The 17,908-nt window shown below is 38.5% G+C and overlaps 3 protein-coding genes across 4 annotated transcripts; 2 read left to right on the top strand and 1 right to left on the bottom strand.

The window, feature by feature from the left end:
• Positions 1-62: 62 nt before the first annotated feature.
• Positions 63-3,655, bottom strand: LOC141847259 (sucrose-phosphatase 2-like). 2 transcript variants are annotated; one of them, XM_074735253.1, is made up of 9 exons: positions 3,566-3,655; positions 2,460-2,523; positions 2,073-2,372; positions 1,872-1,973; positions 1,566-1,760; positions 1,190-1,480; positions 686-872; positions 491-537; positions 63-415 (listed from the first exon to the last, which is right to left on the bottom strand). In XM_074735253.1, exons 2-9 carry the CDS (start codon positions 2,517-2,519, stop codon positions 332-334), a joined length of 1,266 nt encoding a protein of 421 aa, XP_074591354.1. In that variant the 5' UTR covers positions 2,520-2,523; positions 3,566-3,655; the 3' UTR covers positions 63-331. The 2 variants fall into 2 exon arrangements, with proteins under 2 accessions (XP_074591354.1, XP_074591355.1); XM_074735254.1 differs by having other exon boundaries at positions 3,563-3,655.
• A 627-nt stretch (positions 3,656-4,282) lies between these two features.
• Positions 4,283-7,470, top strand: LOC141847258 (rho GTPase-activating protein 5-like). Its single transcript, XM_074735252.1, has 5 exons — positions 4,283-4,791; positions 5,242-5,362; positions 5,481-5,600; positions 6,310-6,540; positions 6,625-7,470. Exons 1-5 carry the CDS (start codon positions 4,463-4,465, stop codon positions 7,249-7,251), a joined length of 1,428 nt encoding a protein of 475 aa, XP_074591353.1. The 5' UTR covers positions 4,283-4,462; the 3' UTR covers positions 7,252-7,470.
• Positions 7,471-8,002: 532 nt separating this feature from the next.
• On the top strand, positions 8,003-15,427 carry LOC141847263 (rhomboid-like protein 19). The gene is made up of 8 exons (XM_074735258.1): positions 8,003-8,111; positions 11,579-11,703; positions 12,252-12,312; positions 13,815-13,981; positions 14,431-14,530; positions 14,617-14,819; positions 14,902-15,042; positions 15,218-15,427. Exons 1-8 carry the CDS (start codon positions 8,109-8,111, stop codon positions 15,306-15,308), a joined length of 891 nt encoding a protein of 296 aa, XP_074591359.1. The 5' UTR covers positions 8,003-8,108; the 3' UTR covers positions 15,309-15,427.
• Positions 15,428-17,908: the final 2,481 nt, after the last annotated feature.

A 17,908-nucleotide genomic window follows, 5' to 3' on the forward strand; every position in this document is an offset into this window, starting at 1 on the left:
ACCAGAATGATATAATATTGCAGTCATCTGCTTCACTCAAAGAAAATCAATGGGTCATCTGCTTCACTAAATCTGTTTGAATTGCAAGATAATCACTGGTCACTGAACAAAATTCCATATGCCAAAGTCTTGTGATGGGCCAAGAAAACATGGCTGCCATTATTTTCATTTTGCTTGAAATAGTGCTGGCAAATGCAGTTTTGCAAAGGTATTATTGATAATGATACTCTCAGGCCAAGTATATTTGGTAGCTTTGGTACATAAACACTGGATAAACACAGGAACTCGAAAAGATATCGATAGCCATATTCTATAATAGGAAAATTATGAATTAGAATAACCTAGGACTTTGAGTTTTTGCTGCAAATCCTTCAAGCCAAGTCTGATGGAGATGAACTAAGTTGAAGCTACCATGCTGAGAAATGGCAGATTTCAGGTACAGCAAATGAAGCTACAAAGATATTTGGGCAACACTGGTATTTTCACTTACCTTTGAGTACAGTAGAACACTGGTCAGACAACAATTTTGTCCATCATCTGCAGAATATATCTATGTGAAGGAGAATTGCTAATCGAAATTGAGTAATAAAGAAAACTGGGATAAAATATTTGCTCTAAATGAGAAGAAACATTATGGGTAAAACTAAAATTGGAGAATATATTAGTTGAATGTTTAAACACTCACCAGTTAGTTCCCGCTTATGAAACTTTACCAGCCACACATCCGATCCAATTTTTGAAGCAAAAACTCTATCCAGCCACACTCGGAAAGCTTTTCCTTGCTTATCGCCATAGCACGGTCCCAGTAATTCTATGCATTCATGAAGAGAATGTTCAACTCCAGAAGCATGAACAGCAATTCCAGTTGGGTCCTATAAGACCAGTAAAAGAACTAATCAGCTCATATGAACTCAAAATGTATCCATGTGTTATGTAAATTAGAAAGAATTACATTGATGTTTATGCACAAAATCATTGCAGTATTAAATATTATCCTCTTTTTTTCTAGGAGATGAAAATAAAATGAGTTTTAGATGTCAATTTGCAAGAATTTTGCAATTCTTCTACAACTATCTTTTGACAGATAAGATTAAAACTAGAATATCTCAAAGGTCATAAAGTTTAAATAGACAAACTCATATACCCGTCAGGTAAACTGTAAAAACTGATGAATGGATTGTGTGCTTACAAGTATGTCCTTCAAACTTTGGATAAAGGATTCACATTTTTCCACTTCAGCTCGGCGCCACCTTTCATATGCAATAAAAAAATTTACTACTATGTTTGCTGGCGTACTGTTGTCTGTCTTGCAAGATAAGAGATCCAAACCATCTCTTGGAGACGCATTAGGACCAAGCCCAAAATGGCCAATAGCTTCAATGATACCAGCTGCGCATCTTTGGGTTGCATGAATTATCTTCTTGTTATCTTTTGCGTTTTCAGCATGCCACTGCAGTAATTCCTCCTGGGCATTGCTGACCTGAAATTCAAGAAGGGAAAAAAAAGCTACCTAAGAACACTACCAACATACAAAGTAATTCACAGATCTTTATTATAAAACTCACCATGACACCATAAACATCTGGAATGCTGAACAGCTCTGCATCATTCCCAGAATCACCACAGACAAGTGTATTCACAGGTAGTTTGTTTTCAGCCTTGAACTTCGAGAGCAAATATGCAAGAGCTTGGCCCTTGCCAGCACCTTGTGGCAATATATCAAGATCAATACCTCCACTGTAGATTATTTTTACATCTAGCTGTTTGAAAATGTATGAAAAAAGGATGGTAAATCAGATAGAGGCATGATCTGGTTAGATTAGTTAAAAGCCAAAAAGCATTCAAAACCAAATTGAAGTTGCTAATCTTACCACACGTCTCTGGAAAGCATCTGAAAGAGACCTAATTACTTCCTGAGCGTGCTCCTTCTCAACATAAAAGCTAATCTTGTGTGGTCGCTGCTCAGTTGCAGCCTGCATGTTACAGCATATGCAAGAGGACCTATCATCTGTGTAATTCATGGACAGCAGAATGACGATAATTAATGTCATAATGAAAATTTTGAAGATCACCTGAGCAGTCAGCTGAGGAAACTTGGATGTTTCTTCAAGAATGATGCTCTTATCCCAATTTTGATTGAGAATATCTACCCAGCCATTGTCAGGCACCATCAAATCGCCATAAGTGATCTCAGTGCCAACAGACATGATTGTTATATCAGGAGTCAACATTGGTTTTTCCTTCCTCAGCTGTTTGTAAAGTGTAGGTGACCTCCCAGTCGAGAAAACCAGGAGAGAATCATGGCGATAAAGTGTCTCCCACAGAGCATTGAACCTAAGCAATGATGTGTTCTCTGAGTCATGATGATCAACCTGCAAGCATGAATTCATTCAACACTGGTAGCAGCAGGATGTTAAAGTTCTAAATTACATTGCCAATAGGTTGATTATATACTACACCATTGTGTGATCAAGATCAGAAACAATCATGAGACGTGCAGGGCCAGCGAGACAATCCATTTTCCTGCAAAGCAACAGTTTCAATCTTCAACACCAAAGAGATTGACCTTCCAAGTTTAACTACTGATAAGAATTTCAACAATTACTGATAAGCTGGTCCAGAACTCCAGGTCTATGCAAGACCCAGGAAGAAGAAGCACTAGTTGGCGATCAATACTAATGACTAATCCAACATCCTTATCAGCATAAGAGAAGATATTGCCTAAACCATTCTATGAATCCTTGACCAGAGTAGCTACAAGCCTAAAACATTCACCATGTGCAATAGGGGCAAGCACCTTCCCAAATGAAGGGGTCCATGAAACCATGATTTCTTCCACAATTGGAAGAAGACTGAGTCAATAATCTAAGAAGAAGATAACAAGGTAAAATCCACATATGTATCCAAGACTCTAATACTTGGGCTCTGCATTTACCCCCTTCGCCACCTATATCACACGCTGATACTTTGGCATCGACATCCCCAATGGATACTCTACACCTCTACTTATCATATGTAAAAATTGTTACGAATATTCATGCTGGACAATTAGAATACACAAATACTTGCCTGTCTGAGTAACACAGATCCCAGGAACACCGTCAAGAGGCATAGCAACTATGAACTCTAGTAATTAGCATTTCCTATCACTATATGATCCTCGACTTGAGCATCGGAGGACCTACGAAGGGCAGTTAGCAGCATCCTAACCTCTATTCAGTAGGATGGTCCATGTCCAATTCTCCTTGGAACTTAGAAATGCAATGAGACCAATTCCTGAACCTAGCCCCAAAAAAATCTCTACTTTTTTATGGCACAATCTTCCTTGGAACCTTTATCCTCTCTCCAGTTCTAGCTTACTGATCCATGGTTATTCTACACTATATCAATCGAATTAAAAGCATGCAAATACGAAATAAGGCAGGAATAGAAGATAAGTTAGCCACAATCGGGAGCAGACAATGATGAAAAGATCGACTACAAAAGGCAAAGAGAAATGAACGGAAATCACGCGCATAAACATAAAGAAAATTTGCTTAGCAGAAGAGGAAAGGAATCTTACTACCGGAGTAAGAGGCCTGGAATCAGATTGAAGAGAGAATTATGAACGGAGGAGAAGAGCGATGGAAATCTTTTGAGAAGGGAAAAGCTTGTTGGTTCGACTCCCAATGACGATGAACGAAGATAATACAGGAATAAGGCGATGAACAAGGCATCGGATCCGAGTTCTCTGGGCCTCGGCCCATCTTCTCTTTGCTAAATAAAATTATTTTATTCGAAATTTTGGTATTTGATAAATTTATCTCGTATTTAATTTAAAAACATTTCAAGTTGAATATCTATAAAAATATTTTTTTAATAAATTTTAATGTGAGTTCATTTGAAGATTAACGGTGATTTTTTTTCCATTAACGTATTTTTTAGGGAAGAAATTAAATGGGCACTCGTCATTTAATTTCCCTCAATCAGTTGCTTTAAAATTAGTGAAATTTATAGCAGTATTTTGTAAGCTTTTGTGATTTTTCACGGCCAAAAATATTTCAAGGGTCTTTTTAGAAGAATGTTATGTATGATATTTGGAAGCAATTTTAAAGAAAGTAAATGGCATTTTGGATATTAAATAGAATGGAAGGGGCAATAGTTTGTAGTGCTCTGCAGTAAATAAAGTGGGAGTTAGAATTTGAATGAAATGGCCATTTGAACTCTTCCCCTCTGCACTTCACTTCACTTCGCTTCCCTTCACTTTTTTAAAATCTCCCCGTCGACACAGTTCGCACGCCTTCCAGGTTTTTGGATTTATGAGCTCGGCAAACTCCAAAATCCTACCTTTTTGATCTTTTCTTACTCTACGGTCTTTGCCTTCCCCAGATCTGTAGCTTTTACTTCACCCCCATTCATAGATCTGTTTAGATTTGGCAGTACTAGGAGCAGCTGAGCTCGATTTGGGACGGGCCATAGAGATATGGCCGGGGTGGTTCTCGCGTCGTCATCGGTTGGATGCAGGGGAAGGCGAGGGGAGGAGGAACGGAAGAGGGCGAAGGAGGAGGAGTGCCGGAAGCAGCAGCAGCAGATTTCGGTCCTGGAGCTGCTCCTGGCGGCGATCCGGCGGTCGATGGCGTCGTCGTGCCGGATGGAGAGGGACGAAGTGATACCGGCGCTGCAGCGCATGGAGATCGGGTGGCCGACCGACGTCCGCCACGTCGCGCACGTCACCTTCGACCGTTTCCATGGGTTCCTCGGCCTCCCCGTCGAGTTCGAGCGCGAGGTCCCTGGCCGAGTCCCCAGTGCCAGGTCTATTTTTTCTCTGACTTGCCTCTTCCACCTCGAGTAGGTGAAAAGGATTTCCCCCTTTTTTTCTGTTCTCGAGGTACTTTTTTTATTCACCTGGAAACACAAAATTAAAAAAAAAAAAATCTTGCCCTAAAAAGATTAAATTTGATTATCACTTACCAAAATTTGGATTTTTTACTTTCACTGGATGCTTGTGTATTCCTTATGTTTTTCACATTTCTAGTTCGAGGAAACCCATACTTGTCTCTGTTCTAGTGAAAACGTATGCTGCTTTTGTTTGAAAACCTTTTATTATCTAAGCCATGAGTTCTACTTGATCTACCAAAACAAAAAAGGAAGTGAACTCATAATTTTGGAATTAACTTCCAAAATCAAATGCTCCATTGAGAGATTAATGTAAAATAGAGTTTATGATTGCATATGCTGACAATTTGGCCTGCTGTTGTCCAGTGCTAGTGTCTTCGGTGTCTCAGCCGAGTCCATGCAATGCTCTCTTGATTCCAAGGGCAACAGTGTTCCAACAATCCTCCTGCTAATGCAGGAGAGGCTGTACATGCAAGGAGGTCTAAAGGTAAATCATACCCTTCTCATTAAGAAGAAGCTCTCAGAATGTAGGGACAAAATTATTGAGCATTCAGCTCAGTTATTCAGAGCAGGAGATTGCTAGTATGACACGGTGTGATTTACAGGCTGAAGGAATATTCCGGATAAACCCAGAGAACAGTCAGGAGGAGCATGTAAGAGAGCAGCTAAACAAAGGCATTGTGCCGGAGGACATTGATGTTCACTGTTTGGCCAGCCTTATTAAGGTGCGATTTTAGTTGGTGACTGAATTCTTATTCTTCCTTCAAGTGATAATACCTCTTGTGCCATTGACAGAGTTAACCAATGTGTTTGTGCTTGCTTTTTGATATTATTCCAGTGTCTGCTTAAGAAGTTGAGGATTTTTGCACTGAGTTAAAACTGCTTTTTTGGTATTTGCAACTTGTTAGCATAGATTCAAAAGTTCATCTAAAGCACACGGATTTCATAGTAGTTTTACATCTGATGTAGTAATTATTGAACACTCGAGCAATATTGTAAAAACCCAGTTTGAGGTGCAGCTTTTCATAGACACATAGGATGCAAGGGGAAGGAGTACACCAAAAAAGCACCAAAGTGGAGAAAGTATGATTAAATGTGTTGTGTGACTCTCATTGAGGTGCCTTTTGGTGGAATTGTCTCGATTATTTGTAATCATTAAGCATGCTTGGCATGTAGCAATTTTGTGATGAGTGATCATCTACTACCATGAAATAAACTGTGAGGTGAATAGTATATGATGTCTGTCAAAGCGGATGATATTTTGATATTGCTGAATTAGATGTGCTAGAAATGCTATGTTTTTGATGAAATGACTGCAGAAATAGAACATGGTTCTACATGAAACATCATAAAGACATTTTGTGCTATAAATACACATTTGGAGCATTAGAGGTAAAGTTATCAGAAACTTATGTTTGGTCCTGCTATGTTCAGGCATGGTTCAGAGAACTTCCAGAGGGTGTGCTGGACAGCCTCTCACCTGAACAAGTTCTTCAATGCAACACGGAGGAGGACTCGGTGCGACTTGTGAAGCGCCTTCTTCCAACACAGACTTCGCTTATCAATTGGGCCATTGAGCTCATGGCTGATGTCGTTGAAGAAGAAGAAGTAAACAAGATGAACGCAAGAAATATCGCCATGGTCTTTGCCCCAAACATGACCCAGGTATCAACTATGGAACAGACTCATGCATCCAGTATTAACTGTATAGTCTAACATCTGTGATACCGTTGCATTTCTTCCTACCAGATGTCAGATCCTTTAACAGCTCTTATGCATGCCGTTCAAGTTATGAACTTTCTCAAGACACTGATTCTGAAAACTCTGAGGGAACGTGAAGAAGCAGACGTAAGTGGGTATTCAGACTTCTCATGTTCTCCTTCTCATGAGCCAGGAGAGGATGATGATGAGGATTATAATAGCCAGAGAGATGTGGATATGTGTGATGATTCCAGTGAGATCACATCAGACAATGAACCAGCAGAAACCTGTATCCTTCAAGCTGAAATGAGAGCGAACGGTAGTGATTCTGCGGCAAGATGCAGTTCAGAAAGGCACACAAGTAGCCCGCATTGCAATCGTAGCTTCGTCGAGGAAGAATATGATGCTTTAACTGACATTGAAGTGTGCTTCCTCAGACAACTGGAATGGAAGTCCGACAACGGAATTCTAGTAGAGAAGGACATTGCTAGTCCGCTATGTCCTGATTCGAATCCATCGATTGAAAGAAAAGAAGAAAACTCAATCACAAGCAATGGCGAGTCTGAGGTCGAGGTGAAGAATGATCCATTGAAGCAACAAAATGAAAGCCGTGAGGAAGAAATGGAAGAATGCAAAGTGGATATCTTGTTGCACGATAACCTCGCTTGTTCCTGATCCCATCATGTTCTATGAGTAGTAGTACTTTGCATTTTGAATGGTAAAGACTTGTTAAGATTTGTTTGTTGAAATCTTGATCAACATGGAGTCGAGTATTGTGGCTTGTTTGTGTGAAACTGAATGAACTGTGTTCACCTTGACATGCTTGCTGAACATGTAGTGTTGTTATATTTGTCTATGTTCAGTTTTATTGAATCTTAATGTGCAGAAGGTGTGAGTAGGCATGAATAATGAATCTTGAAGTATTGATGACTTTGAATTGATTTGTGAGTGAACAAATTTGCTGACAATATTCTCTTTCGTCGTTATGGTTAACTGCAGCTTTTCAATTTATCTCAGATGATAATGAGATTGATCATATGGGACCAATTGGGGTGACAGATTCAACCTTTTATAGAAGAGAGTGAGTGAACAAATTTACTGGGAGTATAATTTTTGAAATAGACAAGGGTCACAGTTGTAGTTTCTTCTCAATTTACTTTCTTACATATGAATCTTTTCTCGATATTGTGAATCGATTATATATGAGAAGTTAAATTGAAAAATTACAATTGATCACTAAAAAAATATTATCTCAATTTCATACTTTTAAAAATTTAATTATCCATTTCAATAAAATCTATCCCATAATTAAATCAATTATACCAGGATCGTGTCCACTCAAACTCAAATTGGATATTTTCATCCGATCTGAGAATTTCTTGCCTATTTAATAATCATCATCCGTCGCAACGGAGTGCAACGGCAACTTCACCTGCTCTGAGTAAGGCCTACAACGGTTCCACCTCAAACCCTGCGATCGAGCGGCGGGAGGAAGCGGAAGATTGCGACGGCGACTGCAAGGGTTGATACTAATGGTACGCTTATTCTCCCAATCTTGGATCTCAGGCGTCAGATTCGTACGTCGTCCTTCTTCGCCGATCTCTAGTCTTGGATTTCTCCGATGTCGAGATCCAGTTCTCCGGTAGCATTTCCGACCTACATATCCGTTTGGATGTAGATCTGTGATTGATCAGGGATGTCGTACCGACGGCGTCGCGGGCGAAGGAAGATGAAGACGATGACGATCCCGAATGGAATCTCGATTCCTTGACACCTACTTCCCTGATCCTCGATCTGAAACCTCAGCGGCCGCCTAAGATTACTGTCCCTTCTCTTCCTCCTCCAGATCTCAACCTTTCTGGTCTCCCCGGTTTCGGGATCCACCTCTCCAGTGCCCAGTTCCTCCAGTCTGCCATACGTGTTCGTGTAGGAACGGAAATGATCTCGTCGGACTCAACACCGTCTTCTTGCCATTTTGATCATCAATCTTAACCCTACACCAGTTTTGGCCATAGCTCCTCCTTTTGATTCTATCCTCCCGTCTCCGGATCGCTCCCACTGGTTTCAACTTCTGGGTCCCGGAGGTTGATCCGTTCCTGATCCTTCCCTCTGGTTTCTTTCTGATTATTGATGCTCAATTTACTCCGGAGGGTATTGTTTAGTAGATGCTAAATTATGGATTGTTGATGCATCTGCAGATTGATTTTTAGCCAAAATTTTATCCGCCTAAAATTGGGAGGAAAGACTCTTTCTTTCTTCCCCAGAGCACCCTCCTTCGGAACACCTCTCGAGCATCGCCCATAACCTCCTCGTGAGCACCGCCCTCCACCTTGCCAGCAAGCCCAACGATCTCTATCCTGCCTGCGAGCCTAACATTCAACTGTGATTCTGTGGCCTGCTCGTGAGCCCACCGGCCGCTTGGTCACGAGCTTGCAGCCTGCTAGCCTGCAGTTGTCTGGCTGCGAGTTCACGGCATTTTGGTTGTCTAGCCGTAGTAGGAGTTCATCCCACAAATCAGACTTTTCTTTTTGTTCTTTCTTTCTAGTTTGTAAACCAGATGAATTCTTTCTCTTTCCCTTTTTGAATCTTTATCCTTAGGTATAGTCTGTCCCTCTGTTTTCCATCCTTCGGAGTAAACTGGGCATTAGAGGTTTGTAATTTTGAGTTAGCATATACAAATAATTTGGTTAGAGGTCCATAATTTGTATGGGTGCCAGTGAAATTCAAATGACCATCTCTGAAGCTCGAGATTTGAGTGAACTTCAACTCATGATTTGCTAAGAGATTATAAATTTGGATGGAACATTAACACATGGTTTTCATATGGGTTTGAAGTTTGAATGAATGCCATTGAAGGTTGAAAGATCTTTCTTGAAGCTCCAGGTTTGAGTAAGCATAAGCACATGACTAATACAAATGTTCAAAATTTTGACTGAATATAGGCAAATGAGTTACCTAGAGTTTCGAAGTTTAGATGAGCACGAGAGAAAGATCAAAGGATCATCCCAAACTAGATTTGATTGAAGCAAAGAACGGTTCATAGTATGGAATGAAACTGAGCACATGAATTTCTTAGAGGTTCCAAATGGGCACAAGAGAAGGCTGAAGGACCATTCTACAAGCTCAATATTTGAGTGAATATAAAAATATTACGTAGTTAGAGGTTCCAGAGTTTGAGTGAACATAAGCACATGAGGAGCATTAATAAAGGCTGAAGGGCCAACCTATAAGCTTGAGATTGAATGAACAACCTATTAGCTAGATGGATCAATCATTGATAAAATTACACTCAGCTTAAATAATTAATTAGTTACAACCTTCATATAGATTCTTCCATGTAATTTTGTAGGTGCATGTTACTGAACACTTTAATATTACTATATGTGACCTAAACAATGATTTATTACCTTCATACAGTGCCTTCCTTATAGTTATTTCAAGTAGCGTAGTGGCTTTAGACCATTTTTAGTACCTTAAATCATGAGAAATTACCAAGTTCAATATAGAAGTATCATAAGTGGGTGGACTGTGGACTTAGTCAAACAGTGATACTGGAAAAAGAAAAACAACGAACTGTTTCTGTCATGAGTGTATGAAATTAGACCCATATTTATGTGGCTTGGTTGGCTTAGCATAGAATTAATAGAGTACTCAACTCAATTATGAGCTATTACCTATGCGAGGTCTACAACATAATTATCTTGAGTGCATGAGCACCATGCACTCAATTTTTTTGAAAAAAAAAATACACAAGTGAACTTGTATTCACTCAATTTCAATTTATATATCAGACATAGTGAAAGATACATACTAGGAGCAAGAGAGAATACAGAACTTGTCGTCTGTAGTTTTTGTACAATTACCAGCATGTCAGACAAGTCAGTCAAAATACTACCAAGTGGCCAGCTAAGGATCCAGGATCCAAGCAAGTTGGAATGCCCAATTGAAACCCACTGCTGAGGAATCCCCTTTTTAGTGTTTCTTAGTTAACATCAACTTGAGATTTAGAGGAGTACAGTAACCAACAAAAACCGGTATATCATTCGCAGTCACTGCTACTTCTACTGCTACTATAGCTTGCAAAATCATGAATTCTAAGCAACTTACAAATTTAGTAAGCAATTCATTGACTGTCTCCTCAATCTGTGACATAAGTTGCAGATTTCTTATTGTCACTTAGTTTGGATCTGTAATATGTAGTTGGCTATTGTGGTGAGCAATATCATGCCTCAGTTTGGATACACACCTCAAGTTGAGAGCTTGGTTGTGTTTGTTAATCCAAACAGCCATCCCTGTAGCAAATCGAGCCGCATGTGTAGATATCCAATACCCTGCGCTGTGCTGGTTGGCTAAGATAACATTCACTATTCATAACGAAAACATCCAAACTTGTGTGAATGTGTTAACCAACTCAAGTAATTCTTGAAACAAAAGGCTCCAAATCCATCCAGTTTCACACAGCAAATCCCATAACAAGAGCCTGTCTGTGGTAAGTATGTGGCAAGAGAAGAATAAATGGTAAGATATTTCATTTGAGTTTCTAGAATTCATTCACAGGCTAAGTATGATTGAATATTGCTTCTAGGATGAAGATTAATTTTGATTTGGTAGGCACTCCATTACAAATTAAATATTAAGGATGATTTATAACGAAAGTGCATCCCTAATGATGATACCCTGTGAATGCATTCTAGAAGCTCAAATGAAATATCTTATCATTTATTCCTTTTATTCTTCATCCCTAATGATGATACCCTGTGATTTCTTAAGCATTCCTAGAAGCATTCTAGCAGCTCAAGATTTTAAACCTTGATTGTAAGTAGTGAAGGAGGTGTTTATGGTCAACAATATTCTTTTTTGTATACGTAGCTTTTTTGGTTGTGGTCCTGCAAAGATTTCTTAGTTGACAACTTAATATTACCCTGTTTGTTCATTCCTTGAGCATAAATTTTTTGTAATTTGTCTCCAAACATATTACTTATGTTACATTTCTAACATGCAGAGTAGCAGCTTTTATACAGGGTTTACTCGATTGTGCAAGGGTCTTTCCGTCATCCTAATTGGAGGATATGTTTTACTCCAAATATTTCCCTCAATTCTTCCTTATGTTGCTCTTATTCCCTCAAGGTAAAAATTGGGGTCTCTGAAATGCTTAAATGCAGGTATGACGTAAATACTGATGTGTGTGGGCACACACATATACATGTTTATGAATGTAATAATGATGCTATTATGCAGAATTTCTGTTTTTTTCCAGGCTCTTTTATGTTTGAGATCCATCTTTTCATTGCAGGACATGACAATCTAATATTCTAAAGAAATGGAATAGAAATCTTTTGCTTTTGTTACAAAAAGGAAAAGAGGAAGATGCATATTTGTTTAGTGATTATATCCTTAAAAATATTTGCCATTAGATTGCTACACCGACAACAGCTAACCTGTGTTGATTCAACTATTTTGGGTCAGCTCTGGATATTGTCCCCAAATTAGTTATATCTTTTGCATCACTTTTAAGTATGTTAACTAGAATTTTATTTAGTCTTCTCCTACCCTTACACGGTGAACTCTAATTTGTGTAACATAGATATTGATGCGTAAAGACTGTTCCAAATAATTTGTGTATTCTTTTATAAAAGTATCATGGTTATGGATGTTGACTAATTACCATTTTGTAGGACAATTCCATTTGCTTGGAATCTCATTACTGCTGGTTACATTGAACAATCAATTTTAGGGGTATATGCATTTCCTCTTTTTTCCTGTTTAGTTGCCTTTATTTGCAATTTGTTACCTTTGCATAATAATCTTGTTTGCACTTGAGAATGGTGATGTTATCTCATGCCATGCACCAATGTTTTTCTCTTTCCATAATACAGTTATGATTACATGGTGGTGATTTTGTTGCCTATGTCGTCTAGCATTGTTTTCCATCCATCAGATACCCTAAACTTTAGGGCCTTTCTTTGTCACTTGCATTACTGTAACTGCACCTGTTTGTGAAATTAACAAAAAAAACTTTATGCTGCAGCAATGTCAGGTATCATTTATAATTGTTCTATGGATACTTGTGCTAACAAGTGTTCATACGGAGATATATGACCATATGCACCATTGGCTTTTTGCATGGAAATAATAAGATCGTAGGCAAAAATGAAGTAACCTCATTGAAGAAGAGAGTGAAAAATCACAGTTGGTTATAGATATGTTCTGGAAACAAATTGTCCCAAATAAGGTTAATCATCCTTTTGTACTTTTTTTAGGATTGGAGTATGATAAAAATGAGCAAACCCATTTCAATTTCATCTAATGCATGGTTGGGAGAAACCTCGTATGTTAGAAATAATAAGAACTATTGGTGTAGGCTGTGACTTATTTGTTGATTAATTCGTTAGGATTAGAGGCTATTATACATGGATTTTATCTCTTTTGGGCATAACAATAGTAGAGATTTCTGCTCATTCTGGTGTTTGAGCTATGTTGTCCTCTTTGTTTCTGCCCACCGTACTCTTGCTGTCTATGTCGGAATTCTCCTCAAAACTCACATTTCCTGTCAATTTGTTCCCTTTATCCATTGATCTTGTGATCTATATCCCTCTCCATGCCTCGCCCCATCTCTTCCTTCCTCGTTGCATTATTTGCCTTCACCTCCACTCGCCTTGTTTGCATCCCCTACCTCACCTGCATCTCACCTTACCTTTCTTCTTCGATCCTCCTACCTAGTTGTCTTGAGTTCCATCTGATCATATTTGATCTTTACGAAGGTCAATTACCTATTTGTATTTCAGTTCTGTATTGTGCCTTTGTACCAAAGCAATAATAATAATAATTTTTTAGAGTTTCTTTTGATAATCCATTTAGATTTTATTTTGAGTTTTTTTTCAAGGGCATTGTTGGAAATTGAATTCCCCAGTGATCTCATTCTTAAGAAAGAAAAATAAACTGGTATTAACCAACTTTATTACTTGATGATACATAAGCATTTTGGCTGGTCTTGCAACTTGTAAGGTCCAATTCTTTCCATGCATAGAAAAAGCTATTTTTGTCCATTCTACTGTCAGAATTTGTTCTGAATTAAACACATGATAAATGAAAAAGGTTCTATAGAAAGGCTTTACTTCGATAACTAAAATAGTTAATTTCACAAAGTAGCATGCTGCATAAGCATCAAATCTAATCTTATGGGTTATCTAATAATTTTTGCCATGTGGCATTTGTTCTGATTAGACTTATATTTTTAGGTGGCTATCAGTACAGTTGGCCTTCTTTCATTTGGGAAGTTACTGGAGCCATTGTGGGGTTCAAAGGAATTCTTGAAGTTCATCATAGTGGTGAATTTACTGACATCAATCTGTGTCTTTGTAACTGCTATTGCTCTCTACTACATAACAAGAGAAGAAAGCTATCTGTAAGTCTGGACTTTCAAGGCTTAGCGCAAGCTATATTTGCAACATGCCTAACTTTAACCAAGAGTAAAATTAAGTTCAGGAAAATGAGTAACATTTTTCTTTCCTCAGGACAATGAGTAAAATGAAGCTTAGAGTTCCTTTTCCATTAAACCATAAATGACAATTGCCACATATAGTATTGCTATAGTAGTAAAATCTATAATAGCTGATGGCTCTGTCATAAGGATTTGATGTCATATGATCTTGATGATGCTGAGCATGGTATACAGTCAAAACTTTAAAGGTCATTGTTTTATGTTTGATTGGAAAATTTGGAATGGATGAATATTAAACAGCTATGTAATTCTACAATATAATTTTTTATCGTAAATTAAATGCTTTTGTTTTGTTTGTGTTTGAGCTTGGTCCTTCGTTATCATCAGTTTCCTCACTTAACATTATTCTACAGATACACACCATTTTCTGGCTTCCATGGGATTCTCTCAGGTTTTCTGGTAGGCATTAAACAAATTTTACCAGATCAGGAGATTTTGAAGATCAAAGCAAAGGTAAGCTCTGCTTTATAATCGACCAACTTCTTTGCTCTTCCTAGTGATTGCTAACTTTTTTTTTAATCTTTTCTTCACTTCCAAAGTGGATACCAACTCTTGTTGGCTTGATCTCAGTTGCCACAAGTTTCTTCACGCCAAACTCTGTCTCTTATCTTCCAACTTTATTGTTTGGCATGTATATGAGTTGGATATACCTACGGTACTTCCAAAGGCGGGTAGAGACAAGCCTTAAGGGAGATCCAAGTGATGATTTTTCTTTCTCTAGCTTTTTCCCTGAATTTTTACGGTAATCTTTGTGTTTCAATGGTTTAATTTTTGGACCCTATCTGTTCTAATCTATAACCAGGATCCATGTATTGTACACGCAGGCCGATTTTGGATCCTATTGCTTCTCTATTTCATTTGATTTTTTGTGGAAGAAGATCCAATAGCTCTGGTGAATCAAGAGGTTATGAACTTGATGGCTCTCCATTGCCGGGCTCTGATTCAATTGAAGCAAACAGGAGGAGGTTTGCTCTGTGTGCTGTTTTTTTTTTTTGGGAATTTAGTTACTTTCTGTTTTTTTTTGTTACTTCTGTGGTTGATTTTCCAACTATTTCAAGCGGGTTCATGATTAAATCTCTATATAGTATTATACTAAATGGAACTTTGATGTTTAGAATTCAAATCTCCTTGTTGCTGCAGAGAACGGGGAGCACGGGCACTCGAACAAAGATTAGCTGCCGAGAAAGCATCTGCTGTAGAAAATTCGGATGGAGCTACCGAATCTGTGTAGTTTCTGGAAGCAGATATCTGTTGCCGACTTATTTAGGCTTTGGTATCCCATGCGTTTTATGTGCTTGTTATTTGTAGACTGTTATATTTTTGTCGGGGCAATCCTTTAATCTTTCAAGATTTCTCAAGAACTACAACCAAATTATGTCGCAACCATGAGAGTTCAAATGAGAATAATTTTCATCAACCGTTTTTAAACTAAGTACTTGAAACTCTAGCTTTGTGTTTCCATGAGAAGACCTTTACAAATACTATTTACGATGTTCAGATTACACTTCTCTGTCCAAATGGCAATTCCTCGTTGCCCAAAACAAGTCCCGAGGATTACGTAGCAAACTAGAGGTTAAGTTTTGTAATTCTTTTTTCTCATTAAATTATAAATTAGATAATTTTATTGATCATTTATTGTGTTAATATTTCATATACATATCACATATAAAAGTAATCATAATTTAAATCTTTTATCTAAATATCAAATTTCAAAATCAAATCCAGTATGATTGCACTAACAAGAGTGACCATGGCGGTTCCATCCAAGTGGCAAAAGAGTCACATCGTATAGCTAAGATGGGAATATTTGTTAGAAATACGAATGGAAACAATGAAATAGAAGAGTTTTAGTTGGTAGTTGGAAGATAATTTAGTTGATTTATATTGTATCACAAGCATTGATTTTGTGAACAAATGTATGGGGAGAGGCTCTCTTTCACGCATGGGCGTGCAAGGGGGTGTGAATCCAGGGTCCGGATTTCACTTCCTGCAAGGTAACTTGTGTGTGAGCGCGATCTATGCACGTCGAATGTCAGACCGGCCAGGGCAAAATTTGCCCAAGCAGATTAATTAACTTTTTGCATCTCCTTCCATTTTTTGTAATCGTGACTGTGGTGAAACGGACGGCAGTAGGCGTTGAAACGTCTGAGTGTAATTACAAACGTTTCGAATCAAGTCAGGTCATTAATCCATTAATTGTATCATTAATCTCCAATTAATGGGAGATACGGTGCAAGGTTATAAAAGAGGCAGCAACGGCAGTAGGAGGATATTCATTTTCTCGATCACTGCTTCCTTTTCATCTGCTCCCCCTCTCTGATGGTGATAGCTTTGTGGTGTAGTCAGTGTTGGGTTGCAAGGGTGCAAACATAGTCTCACATCTAAAGTACATAAAAAAGATCATGTGATTAAAATGATGGAAAGTATCTCCATTAATATGAGGCATTTTGGGGAGAGCCCAAGAACAAAGTCATGAGGGTTTAGGCCCAAAGTGGACAATATCATACCATTGTGGAGATATTTTGATTCTATCGGTACTAACAGTCAGTTCGTCGGAAACGATCCGGTATTGTCGTTGTATCCTGGGAAATAGACGACCGTCGTGACGGAAGAATCTATTTTAAGGAAACTGCGTTGAATGCAGGCCTCAACCACTCATCCTCTCGGCATCTCGACTCGGCGGTTCGGCCACTCAGTGGTTCGGCCACTCGGCTCGGCCACTCTGCTCGGCACTCGGCGGTTCGGCTACTCATACTCGGCGGTTCGGCCACTCGCCACTTGGCGGTTCGGCCACTCGGCGGTTCGGCCACTCAGCTCGGCACTCTGCGATTCGGCCACTCGGCTCGGCACTCGGCGGCTCGGCCACTTGGCTCGGCACTCTGCGATTCGGCCACTCGGCACTCGGCGATTCGACCACTCGGCTCGGCACTCGGCGGCTCGGCCACTCATACTCGGCGGTTCGGTCACTTGGCTTGCCCACTCGCCTCAGCACTCAGTGATTCGGCCACTCGGTACTCGGCGATTCGGCCACTCGGCGGTTCAGCCACTCGACTCGGCTGTATCAGAAAAAAAAATTTTGTGAACAATATTTTTACGCATAATCCCGTGAAAAATTCTATGCGAATAAAAATTAAACGAAAGCACTTGGTGTATCTAAATGAATGCATCTACATTATTTAGATACACAAAGGCATACATTATAATTAAACAAGTTTACTTTTAATTTTATTGTCATGCTATAATTAAATAAAAACATCTACTATAACTAAACTAAAGTTTATCTCAATTAAGATAATCTAATCTGCATATTGACTGACATTAAGAATTGATCATTATGAACACAGCAAATTCTCTTTATTTTTCTCCCATCACCTTTTTTTGTTCCCTAATAAATAGATACCTTTTTAAAAAATATATAAGGGTTAAAAAGTATATATATATATATATATATATATAGTAATGGTTAGATAGTCCTCCTGGACATAGTCGAGTTGGGTTACTGTATTGGACAAGGATTGATTATTACGGAATTCATTCTGTTAGGATTTATGTCTTCTTATTTAGTGTATATATATATGGTAATGGTTAGATAGTGCTTCTCGACGTAGTCGAGTTGGTTTACTGTATTGGGCAAGGATTAATTCTTACCGAATTCATTTTGTTAGGATTTATGTCTTCTTATTTAGTATATATATATAGTAATCGTTAGATAGTGCTCTGGACATAGTCGAGTTTATTTACTGTATTGGGCAAGGATTGATTCTTGCGGAATTCACTCTATTCGGATTTATGTCTTTTTATTTAGTATATATATATATATGGTAATGGTTA

The sequence above is a fragment of the Curcuma longa genome, chromosome 16 (assembly GCF_044706935.1).
Source record: "Curcuma longa cultivar G26 ecotype Majalengka, Jawa Barat chromosome 16, ITB_CL_G26_1.1, whole genome shotgun sequence".
NCBI classification, from domain to species: Eukaryota; Viridiplantae; Streptophyta; class Magnoliopsida; order Zingiberales; family Zingiberaceae; genus Curcuma; species Curcuma longa.